At 43.0% G+C, this 27,882-nt stretch overlaps 2 protein-coding genes across 2 annotated transcripts in view; both read right to left on the bottom strand.

The window, feature by feature from the left end:
- Rnf212 (ring finger protein 212) overlaps positions 1–13,992 on the bottom strand; it is a 47,704-nt gene extending 33,712 nt beyond the window's left edge. Inside the window, exons 1-2 of the mRNA XM_045161798.1 lie at positions 13,865–13,992; positions 7,312–7,373 (exon numbers count right to left, since the gene is read on the bottom strand). Of these exons, the coding sequence (XP_045017733.1) occupies positions 7,312–7,373; positions 13,865–13,973 (171 nt within the window). The 5' untranslated portion in view covers positions 13,974–13,992. The remainder of the gene's footprint in view (positions 1–7,311; positions 7,374–13,864) is intronic.
- Positions 13,993–16,252: 2,260 nt separating this feature from the next.
- Positions 16,253–27,882, bottom strand: part of LOC101593494 (transmembrane emp24 domain-containing protein 11) — a 39,532-nt gene continuing 27,902 nt past the window's right edge. Inside the window, exons 3-5 of the mRNA XM_004656131.3 lie at positions 18,100–18,225; positions 17,223–17,369; positions 16,253–16,402 (exon numbers count right to left, since the gene is read on the bottom strand). Coding sequence (XP_004656188.1) covers positions 16,253–16,402; positions 17,223–17,369; positions 18,100–18,225 — 423 coding nt within the window. The remainder of the gene's footprint in view (positions 16,403–17,222; positions 17,370–18,099; positions 18,226–27,882) is intronic.

Here is a 27,882-nt window from a genome sequence, read left to right on the forward strand (position 1 = left end):
ATCATTCATGATTTTAACAATACCATTAGTGCCAGATGAGATGGCACATGGCTTTAATCCCAGCACTAGGAAAAGGGCTGTGAGTTTGAGGCCACCCTGAGACTACATAGTGAATTCCAGGTCAGCCTGGACTAAAGTGAGACCCTACCTCAAAAAAAAAAAAAAAACCTTTAGCAAACTAGTGTATACATGATGGTTAAATACTGAGAGACAAGAATGGTTGCTCTAGCCAGCATTTCTACTCAGCCCTGCAGTGGAGCCCCTGCCAATGACTGCAGAGAAACAATAACATATGTAAATATTCTAGAAGAATATGACCTTTAGCAAGGTCACTGGTTTAAGTCAAGAAAACTACTACATTTTTGCATACTAGCAATAAATGATTAAAGGAAGAAACTGTCAAAGCTACTGTAGTAGCTTTCCAAGGCAGCTAATGCCTGAGGGCAGAGCTACTATGAGGCCTCCAGGAAGCACTTGGCCTTTACTGAGAGGAGAGTGAACATCTGAACAAAAGCACATGCTGCACTCATAGGTTACTGCAGATGTTAATTCTCTTTACATTGGGTTTCCCCCTCACTAAGTGTAAAATAAAAATTGTAATGAAATTGTGGATGTGTGTGGCGACTGACAAGTTTGAGAAGTGATTCCAAAACCACATAGATGTGCATGACTAATATAGACCAACTGGTGTATCAGACAACCCAATGTCCATGACTCACTGCAAGGAACATGGGACATTTTTTCTTGCCATGTGACAGTTCAAGGCTGTGTTCTGTGATTGGCCTTTACAATTTGGCTGTCTATGAAGTTGTTTTTAGGGGCCAGACCTGCTAATGGCCTTTCTTGCTCTGCCTGGATTCTTTCACAAAGAACTTGCAGAAGAAAGGGAGCAAGTCTAGGGACAACACTTTTGTGGCCTGGGTTTGTCACTAGCTATTGACATCCACACTCACTCATCCAGCAGAACATCCTGAATAGCACTGTCTTTGTGTCCATGTCACAGCTTATCTTCTCATGATGTGTGGTCCTTTCAGGTTCTGATTTGGTCTGTAATTTATAAACAAAAAGTTTCTCTGGGTCCTCACCATAGCCCAGCATCCAATGGAGCCAAGTGGAGAAACACTGCCAATAGTTCAGAGAGAAGAGGACACAGGCCTTAGGGGGCTCATCTTCTGGGAGGGTCTTGGCTAGAGAAAGCAGCCTTGTTTGCCTTTTGGGGAATCCTTGTCTCCTTATCTCCAGCCCTGGTTTTGCCCACTGGGGATGCTTCCAGGTAAATGGGTGTAAAGAGTGCATCCTACCCTGGTTGTTGGATCTTCATCACTGCAGATACAGCTGTATCACCTAGAGTCCAAAAACCAGGGGTTTCTCCAATCCTGTACAGCCTCTTATCTTCTTAAAGTCGCTATCCCTTTCTATCCTTGCTTGAAAACCAGCCACATCTGTCTTAAACTCCCCTTTCCTTGTGATTCTTCAGGGAGACAGATTCCAAGTCACACATACCTGTTTGCTCTGTGTCCAACTGGTGGCTACCCTCCTAGAGGCCCAGGTGCCCCCTGGAGGCATCTAACTAATACAGCATCTATGCTGCATTTCTTCTTTGGAGTAGCAATCTCCCATTTTCTCCCCCCCCCCTTTTTTTTTCGTGGTAGGGTCTCACTCTAGCCCAGGCTGACCTGGAATTCACTCTGCATTCAGGGTGGTCTCGAACTCACAGAGCTCCTCCTACCTCTGCCTCCTGAGTGCTGGGATCAAAAGTGTATGCCACCACGCCTGGTATAATTTCCCATTTTAATGACAAATTGACAGATAAATATATATCAGCTGCTCTTTCTGTTATATGACAGAGCATCAAGAGAACACAATGAAAATCCAGATAATTAGAAAATGACGCTGTATAACCAAAGGCACAATGCCATGAAATAAAAATTAAGTATAGAGATGTCAGTGAAACTAACATATAAGTTCAAGACTTTCCCTTTCCTTTGTCTCTGCCTTTCTTTTTGCATATATATGTGCATGTGTGTGTATGACATGTGTGTATACATGGGTCTGTGCTACAGCATGCATGTGGAAGTTAGAGGATAACCTCCATGTGCTGGTCCTTGTTTGAGATAGGGTCTCTCTTGTTGTTTTGCCACTGTGAACACACAACTAGCTGGCTTGCAAGTTTCAGAATTCTCCTGACTGTACCTCCCATTGCCATAAATGTGCTGAGATTATAGACACATAAATTACTTGCATCTGACTTTGTGTGTGTTCTAGGGATCCCCAATCTGGCTGCCAGGCTTGCATAGCAAGTGCTTTTATTTTTTGAGGCAGGGTCTCACTCTAACTCAGGCTGACCTGGAATTCACTGTGTATTCTTAGGATGGTCTTGAACTCATGACAATACTCCTACCTCTGCCTCCCGAGTGCTGGGATTAAAGATGTGCGCCACCATGCCTGGCACAAGTGCTTTTAACCAATGAGTCATCATCGTATTTTTCTTCCTCTTCTTCCTCTTTCTTCTTGTTCTTGTTCTTCTTTTTTTTTTTTTTTTGGTTTTTTGAGGTAGGGATTTGCTCTAGCCCAGGCTGACCTGGAATTCACTATGTAATCTCAGGGTGGCCTCAAACTCATGGCAATCCTCCTGCCTCTGCCTCTCAAATGCTGGTATTAAAGGCGTGCACCACCATGCCTGACTCATTCTTCTTCTTCTTTAGAAAAAGTCTCATTATGTATCCTAGTCTGACTTCAAACTCACAGTAATATGGATTCAGCCTCTCAAGGTCTAGGCTTACTAGCATATACCATCACACCCAACTCCAAGATTATTCTTTCAAATAATCCTTGAGTTGGAAAACAAAAAGAAGGGTTGGAGGGATGGCTTAGTGGTTAAGGCATTTGCCTGCAAAGCCAAAGAACCCAGGTTCAATCCCCCAAGACACATATTAGCCAGATGTACAAGGGGGGGGGCACAAGCATCTGGAGTTCGTTTGCAGTGGCTAGATACCCTGCCGTGCCCATTCTCCCTCCCTCCCTCCCTCCTGCCTTCTCTCTCTCTCTCTCTCTCTCTCTGTTTCTCTATCTCTCCCTCTTTCTCTGTCAAATAAATAAATAAAAATAAAATATTTTAAAAAAAGAAAAGAAAAAGAACAGGTCAGAATTTATTCAGGACTCATGAAGGTGTGATACCTCCAAGAAGATCTGCCTTAGTTCCATCTATAAAAGATGTTCAATTAACTTAGCCTTTGGTATAAAATTAGTTATGAATGATTTCAGAAAAGCAGTGCTTAAAGTGATATAGAGTTACAGAACACATAACAGAAAGCATGAATCCATGGTCATAAATATACTTTTTGGTACGTGCTCATTTGTGTGAGTGCTGGCATGTGTGCCATGGCAGGTGTGGGGAGGTCAGAGTACAACTTTCAGGTGTCAGTCCTTGCCTTCTACCATGTTTTGAGGTAGGATCTCTCCTTGTTCATTGTTTACTGCTCCATGTATGTCTTCACAGCAAGCCCTTTTTATCCACTGAGCTATCTCCCCAACCTAGTCTTCAATACATTTGTTGGAAAGAAGAAAGAAAACAAATGGCCTAAACAGTCAATCCAGGAAGCTGGAGAAGGGTCAAGGACCCTCCCTCCAGCCTAAACCCTGGCCTTGTAGCAGAAAGGGGAACTAAAGAGCTGCATAACTAGCAGAATATGACAGTTCAGACTGCCAAATGTTTGGAGGAAAATAAAGTACTTTCTATTAAAAAAATCATGCCTAAATACTTTGCCCTTGTTTTTCTGCTTGTAGGAATTTATGCCACAAAACATACTTATAATTGTGAACAGTGATTGGTAAAAATGATCATATGTGTGGGGCATATATGTGCATGTGGGTGCATGTGCATATGTGGATGCCAGAGGTCGACATCAGGTGTTTCTTAGTTGCTCTCCTCATTATTATTATTATTTTTATTTTTGGTTTTCTGAGGTAGGGTCTCACTCTAGCCCAGGCGGACCTGTAATTCACTATGTAGTCTCAGGGTGGCCTCGAACTCACAGTGATCCTCCTACCTCTGTCTCCCGAGTGCTGGGATTAAAGGTGTGCGCCACCATGCCTGGCTCCTCATTATTTTTTGGGATAGGGTCTCACACTGAACCTAGAGCTAATCAAGTTAGCTAGACGGCCAGCAAGTCTAGAGAGCCTCTTGACTCTGCCTCTTTAGTGCTGGAATCATAATGGAATCATAATGAACGTCACCATGCTCATCATATAAGATTGTTTTCGTTGTTATTTTTCTGTTTTTTTTTTTTCAAGGTAGGATCTCAATCTAGCTCAGGCTGACCTAAAATTCACTCTGTAGTCTCAGGCTGGCCCTGAACTCACAGCAATCCTCCTTTCTCAGTCTTCTGAGTCCTGGGATTAAAGGTGCGCACCATTACACCAAGGAAAGAGAGAGAATGGGTACATCAGAGCTTCCAGCTACTGCAAATTAACTCCAGATACATGTATTACCTTGTGTATCTGGCTTTATGTGGGTCCTAGGGAACTGAACTTAGGTATTAGGCTTTGTGGGCAAGTACCTTAATTGCTGAGCCATCTCTCAGCCCTGTAAGGTTATGAGTGTGTGTAAAGCTGAAAAACAAACATAGTCTCTTTAAAAGAAAAACTGTGAAATATTATGAAGTCATTTAAAAAAGAATAGAGATGGCTTATCAGTTAGGCATTTGCCTGCAAAGCCAAAGGACCCAGGTTCAACTCCCCAGAACCCATGTAAACCAGATGCAAAAGTGATGTATGTGCACAAAGTCACACATGCACACAAGGTGCATCTGGAGTTTGATTGCAAGAGCTAGAAGCCCTGGTGCACCAATTCTATCTCTCATAAAAAAAATAATAAAGAATGCATCCAAAACATAAAATCAACTGGGAAAACATTTTAGTGGTAGGGTCTCACTCTAGCCCAGGCTGATCTTGAACTCGCTCTATAGCCCCAGGCTGGTCTCAAACTCACAGTGATCCTCCTACTATTACCTCAGGCATATGTAACCATGCCTGGTGGGACAACATTTTATGAAAAAAGAAAAGCCAGGGCTGGAGAGATTGCTTAGTGGTTAAGGTGCTTGCCTGTAAAACCTGAGGACCCAAGCTCAATACCTCAGTACCCACATAAACCAGATGCACAAGATGGCACATGTGTCTGGAGTTAGTTTGCGGTGGCTAGAAGTCCTGGCATGCCCATTCTCTCTCTATTCGTCTCCCTCTCTCTAATAAATCAATTAATAAACTTAAAAAAAGGAAAAAGCTGTAAGATGCATAGAACATGTACCAAACTCCTGGACGGTGTCATCTTTGGGAAGAAGGATCTGAGAGACTTCCACTTTCTCCACTATGGCTTTCTATGTTATCTGAGTATTGCTGTCTATATAGTATTGTAACTATAAAGTATTGTATTTGTTATTAAAAAATTATGATATTTAGGGGCTGGAGGGATAGCTTAGCGGTTAAGGCATTTGCCTGCAAAGCCAAAGGATCCAGGTTCCATTCCCCAGGACCCATGTTAGCCATATGCACAAGGGGACATACATGTCTAGAGTTCATTTGCAGTGGCTGGAGGCCCTGGTGCACCCATTCTCTCTCTCTTTCTCCCTCTCTCCGTCAAATAAATATTTTTAAAAATTATGGTATTTATAAATATGAGGTCAAATGTACATTTGAAGAACATGCGTAGAAAAGGGCAATAATTTGATACTAAATTTATATATATTAATCTGATCTATATGTGTATACACACACACACACACACACACACACACATATATATATATAAATTTTTCTTATTTTTTGAGACAGGGTCTTCTCTAGCACAGGATGATTCTCCTACTTCAGCCTCTCAAGTACTGGGATTACACAGAGGCATGACCCACCATGGCTAGTTTATTCTGGTGTATTTTATATATAGGACCAATGGCATTGTTCAATCCAACTGCATCCATAAGAATATGAACAACCTTCTTACTTATGCACATGACTTTTATGAAATTAAACTTGCCTTATTAAGAAGCCAATGCTGTACTAAAGAAATCCATCCTGGATGGGAGAGAGAGCTCAGCAATTAAAGGCATTTGCTTACAACACCTGATGGCCCAGGTTTGATTCCCCAGTATCCATGTAAAAGCAGATGAACAAAGTGGCACATGCATTTGGAGTTCCTTTATAGCAGCAGGAGGCTCTGTTATGTCCATAAACACCCATACACACACAGTCTCTTCTCTCTTTGCTTTGTTCTGTCTCAAGTAAATAAAAATAATAAAAAAGAGAAATCTAGGGCTGGAAGGGTGGCTTAGTGATTAAGGCATTTGCCCACAAAGCCAAAGGACCCAAGTTCAATTCCCCAAGGACCCACATTAGCCAGATGCACAAGGGGGCGCAAGCATCTAGACTCCGTTTGCAGTGGCTAGAGGCTCTGGTGTGTCTATTCTCTCTCTCTCTCTCTCTGTCAAATAAATAAATAAATAAAATATTAAAAAGAGAAATCTATTCCATTTTAATTCCAAGGATACAGCACAATCTAATAAACTGTGAATAAGCCCAACCTATGGCTAAGAAAGAAAGTTATAATGGGGTTTTAAAAACAAATCCTGATAGGTGTGACAGCCCATGCCTCTAATCTTGGCAGTCAAGAAGCTGAGACAGGAGAATCTCAGTCAAGGCCATCCTGGACCACAAAGTGAGACCTCACCTCAAAATAAAACAACAAAACCAAATCCTATTGTACTTTATTACTCAAAAGTCTCATAAAATCTAGTCTCCTATCCAAGTACTAACCAGGCCTAACCCTGCTTAGCTTCTGAGATCAGATGAGATAGGGTGCATTCAGGATGGCATGGTTAAAATCTATTCAATCTAGCAAAATGAATAAAAATTTAAGCTGGCACAATGACTAAAAACTTAATTTTAAATTAAAAAGAAAGGTGGGCTGGAAAGATGGCTTAGTGGTTAAGGTGCTTGCCTGTGAAGCCTAAGGACCCATGTTCAACTCTCCAGACCCCATGTAAGCCAGATGCACAAGATGAATCACACAAGATGAAGCACACAAGTTCGCACATGCACCACCTTGTGTGTCTGCAGTTCGATTGGAGGGCCTGGTGTGTGAGTTCTCTCTCTCTCTCCCTCCCTCCCTCCCTCCCTCCCTCTCTCTCTCTCTCTCTCTCTCTCTCTCTCTCTCGTGTGCTCTCTCATTAAAAACAAACAAACAAAAAAACCAAACAACCCCTCCAAATTAAAAAAAATGTTGCCATGATTAATATTCAGATTCTATAGATTTCTACTTACATGTTTTGAGAGTAAAACTGTATGACAAGGAACTCGACAGATCATGCATTCATCCTTTTTACCTGTCAAACAAAAGCAGGTGTAATTACATTATAATGATCAGTGCTTTGAAATATGTGTGAGCATAGACTTTGAATTAGAATGCAGGATTATAGTATATAAATATTTTCATATTCAGATGGGATGAGGCTGTGGATACAGTTGAACAATCTACACAACTTCTTTTCCTGTTTTGCAAATGTGCTCCAAAACCATGACTATACATGTCAATAATACTAAGTTTAAATAATTCCAGACATTTATTATAGTTAGCTTACAGTGATATCTTTTGTTTTATTATTAAGTAGAAACTTTGTATGGACAGATCATATGTTGGTACCATCATTTCCCTTCACCCTGTCCCCACTCCACTGAGGGCCATCCTTAGTGGGATTACTAGTAGTCACCATGTAGCTATAAGTTATGAGTTGTGAGAGCAGCAGTATGTTATTGTGCTAAGGGCTATGTCACCTTCCCACCCTGTGGCTTTTACATTCTTTCCATTCCCTCTTCTACAAACTTCCCTGAGCCTTGGTGGGTGTGCTTTAATTCTACCTTAGTTTTGAGTTCTCAGCAGCTTCTGGATTTCTGCTTTGGTGCATTTTGAGTATCCATAGTGTCTGTCTGCATTATCAGGCTCACTGTGGAAGCAGCACCCTTGCTCATATTGCCAGTTCCTCCATGGTTTCACCTGGGCCCTGGCTGCCATGTGAGGAATGGTTCATCTCTTGTCAGGGAGTCCGATATTTATTCTTGTCTTGGTAGATTATGGTTGTTCTTGGTTCTCACTGTTTTACAGTGATATCTTTTTTCCCCCTTTATTTCCGCCCTCTTCCCTTCCTCCCTTTGTGTGTGTAATCCTGGGGATTGAACCCAAGGACACTACAGCAAGTGCTCTACTATTATGTTTAATCAACAGCCCTTTTTAAAGATTTATTTTTTATTTATTTATTGGAGAGAGAGAAAAAAACGAGAGAGAGGGAGGGAAGGAGGGAGGGAGGGAGAGAGAATGGACGCACCAGGGCTTTTAGCCACTGCAAATGAACTCCAGACGCAGGTGCCACCATGTGCATCTGGCTTACAGGACCTAGAAAATTGAACATGGATCCTTAGGCTTTGCAGGCATATGCCTTAACTGCTAAGCCATCTCTCCAGCCCTCAACAGCCTTTTTAAAAAGTTTTATTTAGCCTAGTGTGGTGGCGCACGTCTTTAATCCCATCATTCAGAAGGCACAGGAAGGAGGATTGCCTTGAGTTTGATGGCAGCCTGAGGCTACATAGTGAATTTCAGTTCAGCCTGGGCTAGAGTGAGACCCTACTTCAAAAGAAGAAAGATAGAAAGAAAAGTTGAAAAGTTTTATTTAATGTCTGGATGTAAATGTGGGCATGGTGTGGCATGTACATATATTTATGTGGGTGGGGGAGTGTCATCATGCATATGGGAGGCCAAAGGTCAATGTCAGGTGTCTTCCTTACACATACTTCACATTTTTTTGAGACAGCAACGCACACTGAGCCTACAGCTTCTTGGTTCAGCTGGACTAGGTAGCCAGCAAGTCCCAGGGATCCTCCTGTCTTTGCCTCTCTAGTACTGGGAATATAGGTGCATGCTGCCATGCATGGCTTTTATGTGGGTGCTTTGGATGTGAACTCAGGTCCTCATGCTTGTGCAGCAAGCACTTTGCCCACTGAGCCGTGCCCTAGCCCCCACTAAGTCTCTTATTTCATTTATGTATTTTAAAATTTTTTGTTTATTTTTATTTATTTATGAGTGACAGAGGAAGAGGCAGAGAGAGATAGAGACAATGGGCACATCAGGGCTTCTAGCCACTGCAAACAAACTCAGACTCATGCGCCCTCTTGTGGATATGGCTTACGTGGGTACTGGGGAATTGAGCCTTGAACTGGGATCCTTAGGCTTCACAGGCAAGCGCTTAACCGCTAAGTCATTTCTCCAGCCCTAAATCTTTTTTTTTTTTTTTTAAATGAGAGAGAGTGTGTGTAAAAGAGCAGAGAGAGAGAAAGAGAGAGAGAGAGAGAGAGAGAATAGGTGTGCCAAGGCCTTCAGCCACTGCAAACAAATTTCAGACATGTATGCCCCTTTGTGCACACATGCACTTGCATTACATGGGACCTGGAGATTTGAACATGAGTTCTTAGGCTTTGCAGGCAAGCTCCTTAGCCACTAAGTCATCTCTTCAGCCCTAAATTTCTTTTCTTTTCTCTTTTTTAAGATAGGGTCTTGCCTAGTTGTCTAGGCTGGCTTTGAACTTGAGATTCTTCTCCCTCAGCCTCCCAACACTCAGTTTACAATGTTATCTTAAAATTTTAAACTATTTAAAATTAAAACAGTTACTCTAAGACCACCCAAAAGATAAGATGATTTTTGGTCACTTCTACCATATCACTCAAGGTATGTATGTGTAAAGAAAGTCCTCCCTTAACTCATTAGGTATCATTAGGCACATATCCTACTGACTCTTGCTACCTAGGAAAGCATAAAAGGTTAATATGCCTACCTGCTAGCATCCAGCTATTCCATCTGCTCATGCTCTAGGTCCAAACTGCAGATTCAGATTGATTCTGTCCCTATTTCGCCATGTTTCTCTCCATGAAATTCTAATCACCATTCTGAAATCTCTGGATAATGGTCCTCAGCCCCATCTACTCCCAGACCCCATGTCAGCACCTCTGTTGCTATCAAGTCTTGGATCTCTACAGCACCCAGCTCCTTTCCGGTGAGCTGTGGAGTCTATCAACCTGGTCCTGCCACTTCCTTACATCCAGCTTGGTTTCTTTACTAGTCATCTCAGAGTTTAGGATTAACCCGTTACTTCACCATGTCCACACTTATCCTTCAGCGAGCACACCCAATCCAAACCTGGGCAAGTCCAAGTGCTGTCTGTCTACCCAATCTCCTGTTCTGATCCAACACTGTCAAGAACTGGGAGGGAAACATTTTAGAAACAGAGGCATATAATTTTGGGTCCCAACACAGCTGGGTCTATACACTGCTGGACAACCCATATGCTTTTCTTGGATAGCCTCCTCCTCACCAATAAATGAAGAACTTCATATTATCTTCTTTAAATGAAGAAGTCCTTCCCCAATGGCCCACTTCAATTTTCCTGCCTTTTCCTCTGACTTGTCTAACAGAGAACCATCGGACTCACTCTGTGTCACTCCCTTCTAACCTAGGGGGAATTTCCTGACTCACATCCAGGTGGTCATGTTCACTTCATAGCCTATAGCACCCTACAAAGTGGCAGCCTCATGTGGAACAAGTGGTCCCCTCCTAACAGTTTCCTGTGGCTTCTTTCCCTCTTTTCTTACAAACAGGCTCAAGTTACTGCCCATGAACACCAACCCTCCATGGCAAGCCCTCCCCACCCCAGGCTTGGAAAAAGGAAATTCCTCTTTTGCACTATTCCAGTCAGAAGCTACACAGTAAAATATTACAAAGCTAACTTATAAAAAACCCAAGCATTCTACTGGGGGAGATGGAGAAAGAACAGAGACAAAATCATCTGCAGCTCACTGACAAAATGGTTGATATTTAGTATGTAGTGTTTAAAAGACAATTTTGAAAAATGAGCACTGCAGTCTGTGAGGGGTCCTGACTGAGCAATCAGTGAAAGTACAAGAAGCCAATAAATGGAGGAAAGAGATGGTTCATAAGTTAAGGTGCTTGCCTGCAAAGCCTAAGGACTCAGGAATACCCAGTACCCATATAATACCAGATGTACAAGGTGGCACATGCAACTGGAGTTCATTGCAGTGGCTAGAGGCCTGGCACACCCTCTCTCTCTCTTTCTTTAAAAAAAAAATTTTAAATATTTTATTTATTTATTTATTTGAGAGGGGGAAGAGAGAAAGGAAGAGGCAGATATAGAATTCCAGGGCCTTCAGCCACTGTAAATGAACTCCAGATGCATGTGCCACCTTGTGCATCTGGCTTACATTGTTTCTGGGGAGTCAAACCTGGGTCCTTAGGCTTTGCAGGCAAGTGCCATAACTGCTAAGCAATCTTTCCAGTCCCCCACTCTCTTATCTGTCTCTTTCTATCTCTCTCAGACAAATAAATAAACAAATTTAGTGTAGTCTCATACTATGAGCTTAAAAACCCCAGAAAATCCAGGCCACTGAGAAGAGATGCGTAAGTGGAGAGGATCTGTGAAGGAGGGAATCCAAATGGGCACAGCTCTTCAGGAGAGCAGTTTGGCCCACTTTAATGTCTGTGGTTTAGTAGTTCCACTCCATAAATGTATTTTAATGGCAAAAATTAAGTGGAAATGGTGTTTAATAGCTAAATGTCATAAAATATAAATGTGTTTCAGTGAGGAATTAAATAACATACAGTAACTGAAGGATATTTTACAACCTTGAACATGATGATCCAGACTTATTTTTACAAGCAGGCTAATGCCCTCCCTAGTAAGCAATAAAAGCACATTACTAAACAGCATACCTACTGCACCATTTTTGCTTACAAACTTTGTATCAACTGAAAAAAGTCTAAAAGGATATATACCAGAGCTTAAGAAATATATATGGGATTTGGGGAAATGGTATAGTGGCTAAGGCACTTGCTTGCAAAGCCTGCTTGTCTGGGTTCAATTCCACAGCCATCTATATAAATCTGGGAGGCATTTGTTTGAAGCAGCAAGAGACCTTGGTGTGCAACTCCTTACATGAATAATACTAAGAAGAAAGAAAAGTGCAGGTATGGTGGTGCATGCCTTTAATCCCAGCATTTGGGAGGCAGAGGTAGGAGAGAAGGATTGCTGTGAGACTACATAATAAATTCCAGGTCAGAAAAACAAAAAGGTATATGGTCACTTTATCACTAGGCAGCTAAGTCAGGGCTGTGCCCAGAACCTTCATCCCTCTCTCAACTTTTTGAGAGCCCCGGGTTTGGCATGCTTCCAACTTTGTCTGTGGCATTTTGGAAGAATGGCCTCACACTTCAAGTCAGAAGTACCTAAAGTCCCGCCCCCCCCCTTTTGTTACAGGTTTTAGACCAGTCACCTTCCAACACTGGTATTGCTAGCCACATAACCTCCAATACCATGAAGGCACACATATCTATCACTCTGATATCATCTTAGAGCCTCTGCCACTGACCCAGTATATAATTTCAAATGCTGATTCTTTGACCTCAAGGAGAAGTCTAGATTATCTACATCTCTTCTTCTTCTTTTTTGTGTAACATCTTTCTCTTGTCTTCATTTATTTTATTCACACTCTTCCCACACTACCTACCTCTTTGACACTTTTCACATTCTAGTATCTTCAGTCCTGGCTCCTCAGGTACATTTCTGGATCGTCTGAATTTCAGACCTCCTCACACCTGCCTCTTGTCTCTTCTTTGGACAGCTGCCACAGGATAAGGTCCATGGTGATGCTGAGCTCATTAGCTTCTCCCTCCATCCTATTAGTTCCCCTTTACATCAAAAACCCTGCTTCCTACTTTCTTGACTCATCTGCAGAATCTACCTAGCCTTTCCTCAAACCATCACATCCCACACTTGACCCCAGGTTTCCTTTTTTTAAAATTTATTTTTATTTTTGTTTTTCGAGGTAGGATCTCACTCTCTAGTCCAGGCTGACCTGGAATTTACCAAGATTTCCTTATTTTTACAAAAAGAAGTATCTTTAAAAATATTTTATTTATTTACTTATTTGAGGAGGTGGGGAGAGAGAGGGAGAGAAAGAAAGGAAGGAAGGAAGGAAGGAAAAGAAAGGAAGGAAGAAGGGCATACCAGGGCCTCCAGCCACTGCAAATGAACTCCAGATGCATGAGCCACCTTGTGCATCTGGCTTACGTGGGTCTTGTAAAATTGAACCGGGATCCTTTGGCTTTGCAGGTAAATGCCTAAACCTCTAAGTCATCTCTCCAGCCCCAGATTTCCTTTTTGATTATACACCCAAAGCCCAACAATTCTACTCCTGACTGCACAAGTATGCTTGTGCTCACCAATGACATGACAGTGTTCACAGTAGAATCATCTGTTACAGATAAACCACCCACGTCTCTCAGTCCACCTGATAAGTAAGCTGGGGGTGTGTCATCACCAGACAGCAGAATTCCGTATGCCTGCGACACCCTCAAATGTATACCATACACCTGCACACATACACATCCATTCTGTGTGCAAGCTCACAGTCAACGTGAATCCCAACCAATTAGGACCCTGAAGTCCTCCCCAAGAGCCTTCTGAGGGCCAGAGGTGTACTTGATCCTATGCCGCCCAAGTTAAACAAATGGGACCACCTCGTGGAAATACACCCATTCTGCCATTTTGTTTCCCCCCCTCCTCCTCTATAAGCTATTTACAGAAAGATATTCACAGAAGGGTCGCCGGCTGTGATCCCCGGCAGTCAAGGCAGTTTTCCACCTCCCCCACGCAGGCCCAGGCGCCGCCCTGGACGCCGAGGCCCAGCCGGGGCGCGCGGTCCGCCTCAGCGCCACCGGAAGTCGCGCGGTGGCCGCGCCCCGCCTCGCGGCCCGCACCTTTCAGCAGGCAGGCTTCGCAGTACACGTGCCCGCAGCTGGTCAGGCTGAAGGACGACTTCCTGTGCGGCGACTGGAAGCAACGGTTACAGAACACCCAGCTGGCCATGCTGGGCCCGCGCGCTCCGTCGTGGGGAAGGACCTGTTAGAGGGAGGGGGTGGGGGAGGCAAGCGGCTCTGCGCGTGCGCACATCTCAAGCGCGTGCACAGGTTCTCGCGTGTGCGCCACCGCGTACCTTCCTGCCCAAACTCGTGGGCACCCCGCAGCTGCTCCAGGCCTGCAGAGGTGGCACGGCCCCAGGGTGGGTGAAACACTCAAGAGGCAGGAAGGCCGCCCGGCTGGTGAAGGGGAAGCAATGCCATGTGGGGCTGGGACCGTGGTCTCCGTGTACCAGGAGGGACTAGATGGCCAGAAGTCCAGGACTGAGACTTCTGGTCCATACGAGGAAGTGGATGGCCAGAGAGACCCAGTGGAGCTGGACTGGGTGGATCATACCTTTGGGTAGATCAGGGGCCAAGGCCACTTGTACCCACCATATAGTGACAGAGGAGACAGAAATGAGACCAGAGGGGAGCCAAGATGCTCTGGCAGAGAGAGAGAGAGAAAGGAACTACTAAGAGGATGGGGCAGTGGTATGAACCAGGCCAGGGTGACCAGGAGGACTGAATAAACCAGGATTGGGAGAGATTACAGTGGACCATGGGATACAAGTATATTAGAACAGGGCAGAGATAGAGCCCTGTGTGCCTCCAACATGCTCTCATGAAAGGGCTTTACTTAGGAAAGATCCTTTTAAAAGCAATAGATGGGGGCTGGAGAGATGGCTTAGCGGTTAAGTGCTTGCCTGTGAAGCCTAAGGACCCCGGTTCGAGGCTCAGTTCCCCAGGTCCCACGTTAGCCAGATGCACAAGGGGGTGCACGCGTCTGGAGTTCGTTTGCAGAGGCTGGAAGCCCTGGGGCGCTCATTCTCTCTCTCTCCCTCTATCTGTCTTTCTCTCTGTGTCTGTCACTCTCAAAAAAGCAATAGATGGGAGAAGGGACCAGTTTTGCAATTTCTGGTGAACCTAAAATTATATCAAAATCAAAAGCTAAAAAGAAAGTTTATCTAAAAAATAGTCATAGTCAGACAGCGTAGGCTTGCCAGGGCACTGCCTATGTCCGAACCACCAGTTATATGTCAGGGACCAGACTGGCAGTCATATTCCTTACATGATGCTAGATTCTAATGGTTATATAAATCTACAAGTACTAGTGAAGGCTGTGTAAGAGTTTCTGACCCATTTACTTGTGTGGAGAAAAGCTACTATTTTTCAGGGAATTAAGAAAAACCAGAGATTCATGGACTTTCTTGGTGGAAGGTTTTAGGGAAAGGATGTTATGTACTACTTGTTCTGTATAGTAATATAGCTGTGAGCTTCATGTGACCATTAGGCACTTGAAACATGATATGAATAAAAGGATATAAATATCTCATTAATAGGGCTGAAGATGGCTTACCAATTAAGATGTTTGCCTGTGAAGCCTAAGCCCTAGGTTCAATACCCCAGAACTCACATAAACTAGATGCACATGATGGTGCATGTGTTTGGAGTTCGTTTGCAGTGGCTAGAGGCCCTAGCATGCCCATTCTCCCTCCCTATCTCTCTAATAAATAAATAAATAAATCTCATTAATAAATTTATATTGAGTGCACTTTGAAATGAAAGTATTTTTGTTTCTTTGTGGATTTTTTGAAGATATTTCCTTATGTTGTCATACTAGTTCTACTTGTAGGCTGAAGGAATATGCTTGCTTCACTGTCACTGCAGTCCTATACCACCATACCTGGCCTGATTATATATTTTTAATATTTTACTTGTATTTATTTGAGAAAAAGAGAAAAGAGAAAGGGATAGAGCAAGAGAATGGTGTGCCACTGCAGACAAACTCCAGATGCATGTGCTGCGTTGTGCATCTAGTTCACTTGGGTCCTGGGGAATTGAACCTTGGTCTTTTGGGTTTGCAGGCAAGTGCCTTAACCACTAAGCCATCTCTCTAGTCCCTGATTGTATTTTTGTATGTTTTGATATGTTGGGTTAAATATATGACATGAGGGTTAAAATTATACTCTTGTAAAATCCTCTTTTAATGTGGGATTAGAAAAAAAAATTAAATGACAGGTGCAGCTCATACTTTATGTCTTGGACAGTATTGAATTATACCAAATTTAAAATAAGATGATGTGCTTATTTTATCAAATTTTAGAGGCTACATTAACATTTTACCAGTGTTTCAATTTTGTAATATTAATTTAAACTTTTGATATTTTTGAAATAAAGTAACACACACTTATGCATTGATTTTATTAATTCAAACATTATACAAATTATTTGCTTTATTGATACTATTTAAACAAGCTTCTTAGCTATAAAGAAGTCTTTAAGATGCTTCATTTGAAAAATTCCAACTAAAATAAAGATTGATATTTGTGCAAAAGCCCACCACAAAACATTTCTATTTGTATCTTCACTGGTCATTCGGAAATTTTCCTCACGGTCCTATGCAGAGAAAAAAGAAATGGTTTAATTTCTTGAAATACTCGGTGGTTTTCAGAGAAGATTGCTGTGTGTGTTTTAGGTATATAATATTACCCAATTAATCTCTTATGGGAAAGCATAATTAGTTTTTAGGCCTAAACCTTAGCCAAGTGTAATACAGTAACTTAGAAAACATATTCTTGTATCTTGGAGTAAGATTCAGAAACTTGATCTATTATTTTATACATTTGTTACCATTAGGCAAATTGAACATTGCCCAATAGTGATATATTTTCATTATTTGATTCTTTGTCCTGGACATTATGCCAAGTGCTTCCTTCCCTCATCACCCATTGTTATCCACATTTTTCAGGCGAGGAAACTGAAACTTATGATGACATAAGGTTAGTGAGTGGCATAGCAGATTTGAGCATATGTCTGCCTAGCATTTACCAAGCATAGTGACTCAGAAAATCCTTGATGTCACAAAAATAAAAGTGCGATCCAGAATGTGTTCCTGCTTGGATCTCTATAAATATATGGAGCATGCTTGGAAGTATTCCTTTGTTATATAAGCTCACACCCTTTTGCTGATGGATGGATACTTTGCTAGGCAGGTATGGGAGATGAAGAAGTAAATGAGCCTCATACCCCTTTCCTAAAGGAAATCCTGGCCCAGCAGATTGACAAAAGATTGCTCTCTCCTAACTCTCTGCATACCTACACAGTTCTAGCTTAGACTGCAGGACAGGCAACCATTCTTTCCTTGGTCCAGGGCCTTTCTGTTGAGAAATGCATTCCTGGCAGGAAGAGATAAAATGAGCTGAATAGACAGACTGACCCTTTGATAGTCTTGTTCTTTGAGTATTTGCTCAATTTGTTCAATTAGATGTTCAAGCTTGAAGGTAACTTCATTAACTTTGTCCTTTGCTTGAGCAATTGCTGCATCAAGGTCATGTTCTCCGACTCGAATATCTAAGTGGATACGCTGAATACACAGTAAAAAGGAAGAAATGCATATTTTAGAAAAGCTCTAGTCTTTTCCTGTATCTCTTACTCTTTGTTATTGCCTTCTTCCTCTCTCCCTTTTCTCACTTCCCTCCTTTCTTGAGTGGGCTACCACTTCATTCTTGTTCTACCTTTTTTATTTTTGCCTGTACTGCCCTCTATTCTGTAATCTACTCAGTAGTCTTTCTTGTAATAACAATGCATTAAGTGGTAACCTATCGATCCGTGCACAACAAATTTACTATCATATGAATGCCTTTGGTACTGAGAAATTTGACTAATGTTCTCAGAAAGATGTTTTTTTTACACACAGTTGAATTTTATATGCCAAAGTACAAATTTTCTTGAGCTATTCTCAACACATTTAGAAAGAAAATAGCCAATCACCATCTATTGTGTAAGAGTTTTATTTATTAGAATTCCATTATTAATTCACCCGTCAGCATTCACTTGTTTTCAAGCCTGAATAATGACCGTTCTTTTAACCTTCCCTTACATCTCTTATTTTTAAAACCCTTTAATCAACTTTGTGGCTCTCCTTTGAACGCCTTCCAAGCTCTCCAGCTCCCTCTTTAGTTGTAAGCTGAGATCTGGGCACAGAACTTTAATAAGTTTCCAGTCATTCTAAATGTAATGGTTCTGCATACCAATGTCATGCTTGAATAGTGACGCCATGTTCATCAACAAGGACATGGGAGGCATGTACTCACCAGCTTACTCCCTCCAAATGACACAAGCTGTGTAGAATTAGATTCTAAGCAAATGATGTGTTCACCAGGTGAATGGGAAGTAAAATAGAATGTCCCTTGTGCACCATATAACTTGGATAATAGCACCTAGGGTTGAGGATTTTGATAAGTTTCAGTTTATTATTCTCTACTTTCTATTTTAAGAATAAGTGCATTAAATTTATGTGGCCCTAAGGAAGAAATAAAATGGCAAATAAACATGAATAAAAGGAATAGAAAATTCAGATATAGCAAAACATTCCTTGTTCATTGTCAGGTCGGTAAGGATTTACAAGTATTTGAATATCATGGAGAAATAAACCAACATTCTTAATGGGATTGAGCAACCATTTTTGGAGAGCAGTTAGGCTATTGTACTAAAACTTTAAAAAATATATAATCACTGCCCCAACAATTCTAACTGTAAAAACTTGTTCTGTGAGTATGTACAAGTTACACATAAAAAGATATTCACTGCAATCTGATTTATAATAGCAAGATTGTACTTTTTTTGTTGTTTGCTTTTTGAGGTAGGATATTTCTCGAGCCCAAGCTGACCTGGAACTCACTATGTAGTCTGAGGGTGGGCTTGAACTCACAGCAATCCTCCTACCTCTGCCTACCAATTCTGGGATTAAAGGCGTGTGCCACCATGCCTGACTAGATTGCACTTAAAAAATTATTATTTAGTTATTTGCAAGGAGGGAGAGAGATAGAAAGAATGAGAATGATGAATACACCAAGTCCTCTAGCTGCTGCAAACAAACTCCTGATGCATGTGCATAAATAGCAAATAACTTTTCAGTAGACAATTGATTAAAGAAAGCCAACTGAAGGAACATTATATAGAAGTGAAATTGAATACTGAACCCATGTGTATGCTAAACATCTCCATGCTTTTTGGGGGGGGCTAGTTGAGGCAGGCCTCAGTTATGTATTACATGCTGGCCTCAAACTCTCGATCTTCCTGCTTCAATCTCCAGAGTGCTGGGATTGTGGTGTGCCACAACTCAGCTTTCCAGGCTACTTTACAGTAGATAAAGTCTGTATAGGATTCATTTTAAAATTTATTTATTTGCAAGCACAGAGAGGAGGGGGGAGGGGGAGGAGAGAGAGAGGCGCACACTAGGGCCTTCAGCCACTGCAAACAAACTCCAGACGCCTGCACCACTTTGTATATCTGAGTTTACATGGATGCCAGGGAATTGAACTGGGTTGTTAGGCTTTGAAGGTATGCACTTTAACTGCTGAACCTGAAGGGACCAAATTGACGCTATGACAGGCTTCAATGAGGTGCCACCCTAACTAGGCCTAAGTTTCAGTTCCCCAGAGAGGCAGGCAAGACTCAAGATTTCTGGGAAAAACCACAAACAAAGGGCTGTTAATCAACAGTGACCCTGATATGTGGCTGGGGAAGATAGCTGCCCAGGAGCCTGAATCAGTTCCTGGAGACATGTCCAAACATGCCCAGACATGTCCCTTTTGTTCCAACCAATCAAAGACGTATAACTGGAACTGCTGCTTGCCTAACCAATCATGTTAGAAGATTACCTAACCTGCCTGGAATTCCCCTAGTTGTGCTTAAAAGGACCCTGCATGTTCCTTTTAGGGTCACCATTTTGTATGAATGGTTGACTCCCCACATGCTGGCTGATTCTGCAAAATAACCACTCTTTGTTTTTACATAATATTTGAGTCTGGGATCTTTCTTCAGGGATTTTTGGATTCTTATATTTGGGGGCTCATCTGGGATCACTGGGGGACCCCCCCCCACAACTCAATAGTGGAGTGTTTCTAGGCGAACAATTAGTTCTTCACAGATCAGTGAGTTGGGGTGCTCCTCTGTGTTGTGTGTCCCTGCTCTACTCTGCCCCTTGTTTCTCTGGTAAATCTGGTGTCCAGACACAATCTAGAGGCCCAGGAAGGTCAGGCAGATGTGCCAATTAATGCCTCTGGGCCAGTGGGTTCTGAGGACGCTCTGGACCCCAATCTGCTGGAGCCTGAGAGCTCCAGTCTGACTCTGGTTTTGATAAATACTGATGGGTAGTGACTGTCTGGCAGAGCCTGATCATGGGATAGGCCGCTGTCAGCATCATTTTGGTTTCTTTTTCACTTCCTGGTAAATTTGTTTCTGTGTTTGTGTCTTGTTTGTCCTTTTTTACTTTCTTGTCAGACACCATGGGACAGACAGTAAGTCCCACCCCACTGGACCTAGTCAAGTCACACTTCAAGGATTTCTGATGCCTGGCGGACAATCTGGGTTTAACAGTAAGGTCGGGAAAACAAACCATTTTTTGCAGGAATGAATGGCCAACTTTCAATGTGGGATGGCCAGATGGAGATAACTTAACACCCCTGCCATTTACAAAGTTAAAGGTATTATGTATGGGATTCCTGGGCATCCTGACCAGGTCCCATACATCATGGTCTGGTATTATCTAGTGGAAAGGCCCCCTCCTTGGCTGAGACCCTTTTTACTACTAGCTTCAGAAATCTTGTCAGCCAAGGAGTTAGAACCACCAAAGGACTGCAAGCTGGTGGCTCTTCCCCCTTATGTTCCTGAGGAGGACCTCTACCTGCCTCCCTATGTACCTGGCCCTGTGCCAGAACCTGTACTGCAAGTGGTAGCTGTCGATCTGGGCCCAGGGGAAGAAGGAGGAAATGTGATGAGTCCTCCCCATACATGGGCCCAGACTATGAGACAGGTAGACTCCACAACAATTGCGCTACCTCTATGGGCAACTGCTACCCCACCCCCTGGTCTGGATGGCCAACAGATCGTGACTCATATCCCTTTTTCTACCAGTGGCTTATATAATTGGAAAATGCAGAATCCGAAGTTTTCTGACAAGCCCTCAGCCCTCCTAGACTTGTTATATTCCACAATGATAATCCATCAGCCCACTTGGGATGACTGTCAGCAGCTCTTACAGGTTCGTTTTACTACAGAGGAAAGGGAGCAAATTCTAGCCGCTGCCCACAAGCTAGTTCCTGGACCTAATGGTCAGCCCACAACTGTGCAGGCTGACATGGATGCAGCCTTTCCCTTAACCTGCCTGGATTGGGATCCCAACAGCCCTGCAGATAAGAGACTGAGTGTCTACCACCAGATTCTGATGGGAAGGTCTCTGAGAGGCTGCAAGGAAGCCCACAAATTTATCTAAGGTAGGACAGGTTATACAAGGTAAGGAGGAGAGCTCAGGGACCTTTTTAGAGAGACCTGGAAGCAAGAAAAAAACAGTCTGCTATGAACATGGCTTTTGTCAACCAGGTGGCACCAGAAATCTGCAGAAAACTCCAACAACTGGATGGTAAACAGATGTCAGAACTTGTAGCAATAGCAGAAAAAATTTATAATAATAGTATCCAGAAGATAGACTAGAGGATTAGCCAAAATACTACTGGCCACCATAGGAAAATCTGACCCAAGGGGATAAAAAACCATGGCTTATGGGAGAGACAGGAACAAACCAGCCCCATAATTGGAGGTGGAAGGACAATACTGACCCCATCTCCAACAGGATCAATGTGCTTATTGCAAAGGGATGGAACATTGGAAAAATAAATGTACAAAAGGACAAAAGGAAAATAATCTTAAAAACCTGGAAATAGGAGAGCTCAGTGGCTGAGGGTGTCAGGGCTCATGTCCCCTCCATGAGCCCTGGGTAACCTTGATGGTGGAGGGGAACCAGTAGCTTTCCTGGTTGATACTGGGGCTCAGCATTCTATACTGAAACAACCTATGGGACACCTGTCCACTAAAAGGATATGGGTTCAGGGAGCCACTAGAACAAGTCAATAATCATGGACTACCCGAAAAGAAGTGGAGTTAGGAATGGGATGGGTAACCCATTCGTTCATGGTCATCCCTGGGTGCCTATATCCACTCCTGGGGCGAGATCTTTTGACTAAAATGGGGGCACAAGCTGGGTATGGTGGCACACGCCTTTGATCCCAGCACTTGGGAGGCAGAGGAGGGAGGATCACCATGAGTTCGAGGCCACCCTGAGACTACATAGTGAGTTCCAGGTCAGTCTGGACTAGAGTGAGACCCTACCTTGAAAAACCAAAAAATAAAAGTAAAAATAAAATAAAATGGGGGCACAAATCCATTTCAACCCCAAGGGAGTACAGGTTCTCAATCAGAATGGTCTTGTACATGTATTGACTGTGTCCCTGGAGGAAGAATATAAGCTCTATACCTCACCCTTCCAAGCTACCCCTGAAAGCCCATATCTAAGGGAACTATAGGAAAGGATTCCAGGTGTATGGGCAAAAAGGAATCAGATTGGGCTGGTCAATCATCGAGCCCCAATTGTGGTCCAACTGCGGGCTAATGCCAGCCCAATCCAAGTCTACCAATACCCTATGCCCCAAGAAGCCAAACTGGGTATAATGCCTCACATAAACCAACTTTGAGAACAAGGGATATTAGTACCTTGTCAGTCTGCCTGGAATACTCCCCTTCTGCCAGTAAAGAAGCCCCACTCCAATTACTACTGACACATGCAGGATTTGAGGGAAATTAATATATGAGTGGAAGACATCCACCCCACGGTGCCAAACCTGTACACTCTGCTAAACACTTTGCCACCTGAATACAATGTATAAATGATTCTGGGCCTTAATGATGCTTTCTTCAGTCTGCTGCTGGCCCTAGCCAGCCAGCCTCTGTTTGCCTTTGAATGGAATGATACATATCATGGATTCAATGGGCAATTAACATGAACCAGATTGCCACAAGGATTCAAGAACTCACCCACCATTTTTGATGAAGCACTCCATGAGGATTTGGGTGAGTACCATCAAGCCCATCCCAAAATAACCCTTTTGCAGTACATAGATGACCTCCTTATAGCAGCCTCAGATGAAGAAGCCTGCCGCTCAGCCACAGAGGCCTTGCGGAGAGAATTGGACCGCATGGGATACTGAGTTTCAGCCAGAAAGGTGAAGCTCTGCCAGAGGAAAGTAACTTACCTTGGGTACATACTCAAAGGGGGCTAATGCCTGTTGTCTCTAGCCCACAAAGAGACAATCCTCAACATCCCCCACCCCAAAACCTGGCAACAGTTATGTGAGTTCCTGGGGTTGGTGGGGTTTTGTAGACTCTGGATACCCAGATTCACAGAAATTGCCAAGCCTCTCTATGAGGCCAAGAGGGGACAAGAAAGCTCCCTAGAATGGACCCCAGACATGGAGAAGGCCTTCCTCCAATTAAAAGAGGCCCTCCTTGAAGCCCCAACATTGACTTTGCCAGGTATCCACAAACCTTTCAATCTTTATGTTGATGAAAACAAAGGCATAGCTAAAGGGGTACTGACTCAGACTCTTGGCCCTTGGAAGAGGCCAATTGCTTACCTATCAAAGAAATTAGATCCAGTGCAACAGGATGGCCCCCATTTCTCTGAATAATAGCAGCCACTGCCTTATTGGTTAAAGACTCAGATTAACTTTGGGCCAAACCCTGAGAGTGACTACTCCTCACACTATTGAAGGAGTGCTAAAATAGTCCCCTCACATGTGGTTGACCAATGCCAGACTGACTCATTACCAAGCTCTTCTCAACCCCCCATGGGTCCAATTTGCTGCTGGTCAGGCCCTCAATACTGCAACACTATTACCTGAACCAGACCTGGACAGTCCCATACACGACTGCTTGGAGATCTTGAGTGGTTTACAAGGGACCCAACCTTATCTCAAGGACCTTCCCCTTAAAGGGACAGAGCTGACCTGGTATACAGATGGTAGCAGCTTCCTTAAGGATGGTGTCCAGTATGCAGGAGCTGCAGTGACAACTGCATGTGTAGAAGCCCTCCCTCCAGGTATGTCTGTCCAAAAAGCAGAATTGATAGCCCTGACCAAGGCCTTACCACTAGACCAAGGAAAGAGACTTAATATCTATATTGATAGCCATTATGTCTTTGCAATGGTTCATGGGGCCATTTATAAAGAAAGGGGACTATTGACAGCAAAAGGAAAAGCCATTAAAAATAAACAGGAGATTATGGATCTCCTACAAGCCATATGGCTACCTAGGGAGGTATCAATCATGCATTGCCCCGGGCACCAGAAAGGAGGTGAGCCTACTCTAAAGGAAACAACAGGGATAACAAAGTGGCACGAGAGGCAGCCCTCCAGGTTGCTACTACCCTGGTGGCAAAATTGCCTCCAATGGTGACTCCAACCTTGCCAGAGACACCAAACTATACTGACACAGAACAATGGAGGATTAAGACCTGTACAGCAGCCTATAAGGAACAAAGATGGTATAAGACCCCTGGCAGAAGGATCATCCTCCCATCAGACTTTGCTAGCCAACTCATTAGACAAATACACCAGAGTACTCATCTAGGCTCATCTAGGTCAACAGAAGATTGAGGACTTACTTGGGTGGGCCTGCCTTAAAGTTCTTGACTTGAGGCAAAAGGCAACAGGAGCCATAGCCCAATGCCATGCCTGCTGCCTGGTAAATGCAAAAAGTGGAGTTTCTTGATCGGGAATCAGAGAAAGAGGAACCTGACCAGGAATAAATTGGGAAATTGACTTCACAGAGATAAAACCTTGTTTGTGTGGATACAAGTATTTACTGGTGTTTACAGAGACCTTTTCAGGATAGACTGGGGCTTTTCCAACCAAGAATAAGACTGCCACAACTATGGCCAAGAACCTATTGGATGACATCATTCCAAGGTGTGGCTTACGTGTTCTTTTGGGGTCAGACAATGGACCAGCCTTCATCTCACTGGTAACCCAAGTTAAAATTGTGGGGACAAATTGGAAACTCCATTGTGTGTATTGTCCCCAGAGTTCAAGACAGTAGAAAGAATGAATCGAATCCTAAAGGAGACCCTAATTAAATTAACCCTTGAAATTGTCAGTGACTGGGTGTCTCTCCTTTCCTTTGCCCTTTTCCAAGATCAAAACTCCCCTTATGCCATGGGACTGACCCCCTTTGAAATCATGTATGCAAGATCCCCACCCTTGTTGCTTAATATAAAAGCAGAAATGTTAACTGAATTTGATGATGAAAGATTTATATCCTCCTTACAAGCTTTATTTCAGGTGCAAGAACATATCTGGCCCCAACTGCAGGCCATTTATGAAAAGACACCTCCACCCCATGGGTTCAAACCAGGAGACCTAGTACTTGTCAAAAGACATTGGAAGGAGACTCCTGAACCCGGCTTGAAGGGACACTGTGATCCTGACCACTCCAATAGCCATCAAGGTAGACAGCATCTCAGCCTGGACACATCATTCACACACCAAGCCTGTCAACCCACATGTAGACCCAGAGGACTGTACCCAAAGAGTAGCCAAGACTGTGGTGAGCTGTCGCCCATCCACAAGATCCACTCAAGCTGAAGATCCAAAAACTCTTACCTTCCACACCTTTTGCCATGCCCTAGAGACTAAAAGCAAAAAAGAAAAAGAAAAACTTTATCCACCTGATCCTTGGGATGGCCCTGCTTGGGGTTCAGACCACATCAGACACTAACCTGCACTGAGCTGTTACTACCAAATGGATACTTCGGGGCCCTGACACTTCCCCATGAGACCTAGGGAGAGAAGTGCAGACTTTGACAATAACGGGTCCAGTGAGTACCACTTTTCTCATCTTCCACCTAGATCTTTGTGCCCTGGCCGGTTCCATATGGAAACATCCAAGTCCAAAGGGCAGACAATTGTTGGTCCTATGCCAACCGACAAAACATCATGGCAACCTGCAGAGATGACTGCCAGGGACAAAAACTTACAACTGTGCAATTTTATGTTTGCCCAGGGACAAATGACTATGGGACTTGTGAGGAAATTTTGCTATAAATGGGGATGTGAGACCAATGGCCCTTGGGAAAAATAATTGGGATCTTATCCAGATCAGTAGAACAAAAAACCCAGACATCACTGGGAAAGAGAAACCCCATCTCCATCTCAATGATAAAGAAGGGACAAACAACCAGAGGATGGGGAGCTGGAAAAATTTAGGGCCTAAGGCTGTATGTGGCAGGAGGGGATAGGGACTCCTCCTTCAGATCCAGAAACAGGCTATCCTGGCAAGGTCTCCCCCCATGGCTATAGGGCCAGCAGCTCCGGCTTTGCCCATTCTAAAACCTGAGGCACCAGTCTTAGTTTCAGGCACCTTCTCCTCCATGGACCCAGTCACCCCCTGGTTAATCATGCTCCGCTTGGGCCCCTGATTTGTCCATTTTATTTGGGTTACTCATTTTCACCTTTGATTTCCTCAAGTCCACCACTAACCTCACCAGAGAGGACTGCTGGCTCTGCTTAGACCCCAGGCCCTCATATTATACTGGCTGGACTACCACAGGAAATCTGTCATCTCTTTCAGAAAGCCCACCGAGATGCTCTTGAGGAAGGTTTTGGGTCCTTACCCTTCAAGCTGTAACTGGAAAAGGGCTATGTGTGATAGGAACAGGAGGAGAATGAGATAGCTTCCCTCACCTTAAACAACTCTATAACTGTACTATCACCGCAAATGCTAGTACGTCCTACCTTGTGCCCCGTAACAACCTGGTTTGCATGCACCACCGGCTTACCCCTTGTATCCACCCACTGTTACTTCAGAATTCCAGTGTGTGCATTCTAGTAACACTGTTCCCTCAGGTTTATTACCTTCCCTTCAGCTCCTACATGGAGACAGTCCTAGAGCATCACAGAAAGAAATGAGATTTTGGGGCCTCAGCAATCCTTTCACAGTGGGACTGTGAAAAGTTGGGACTGGCATAGCTGCAGGACAGAAAAAATCATAGTTTGAGGAGACTATACCAGAACATATATGCCAAGGATATTAGAACTATCAGGTCAGGAATTTAAACAAATTCTAACATGCTAAAGAATATAATGGAAAAGTAAACAACATGCAGTAAAGAAGTGAGTAATTGAAGATCTAAGAAAATGAAAATAAATGATAGAGATAAAACACAGTGACTGGAGAGATGGTTTAATGGTTAAAGTGCTTGCCTGTGAATCCTAAGAACCCAGGTTTGATTCCCCAGTACCCATGTAAAGCCAGATGCATGAAGTGGTACATGCATCTGGAGTTCATTTGCAGTGGCTAGAGGTAGGGCCTGACACACTCATTCTTTCTATATACCTCTCTCTCTCTCTCTCTCTTAAATAAATAAATAATTAAAAAACACAGTGAATAAAGAAATGAAGAATGCCTTTAATAGGTTTATTAGTAGATCGGTCATAGCTGAAAAAGAATCTTACAGCTTGAAATGCAAAATAAATAAAGAAATAATAAAAAATAAATGAGACACAATATCAAACAACTTAGGTAAAAACAAAAAAAATTCAACATGCATAATGGAAATATCGGAAAATGAAAAATCAGAAAGAAAAAGAAATATTTAAAGAAATCATTAAAAATTTGAAGCAAAATTTGAAGAATTTTGAAGCAAAAATCAAAATTCCAAATTAATATTGGATATCAAAACACAAATGTAAGGAATTCAGGAAACGCCATGAAGTGTTAAGGCTGAAAGCAATACAAAAGAAAAAAAATAGTAACAAGCCGGGCATGATGGTGGATGTCTTTAATCCCAGCACTTGGGAGGCTGAGGTAGGAGGGTCTCCATGAGTTTGAGGCCAGCCTGAGACTACATAGTGAATTCCATGTCAGCATGGGCTAGAGTGAGACCTCAAAAAGCCAAGATAAATAAATAAATATAGTAATAATAAAAGTTACACTTAGGATCTGGAGTAATGACTCTGCAGTTAAAGGTGCTTGCTTGTAAAGCT

Source organism: Jaculus jaculus, chromosome 11, assembly GCF_020740685.1.
Source record: "Jaculus jaculus isolate mJacJac1 chromosome 11, mJacJac1.mat.Y.cur, whole genome shotgun sequence".
Lineage (NCBI taxonomy): Eukaryota > Metazoa > Chordata > Mammalia > Rodentia > Dipodidae > Jaculus > Jaculus jaculus.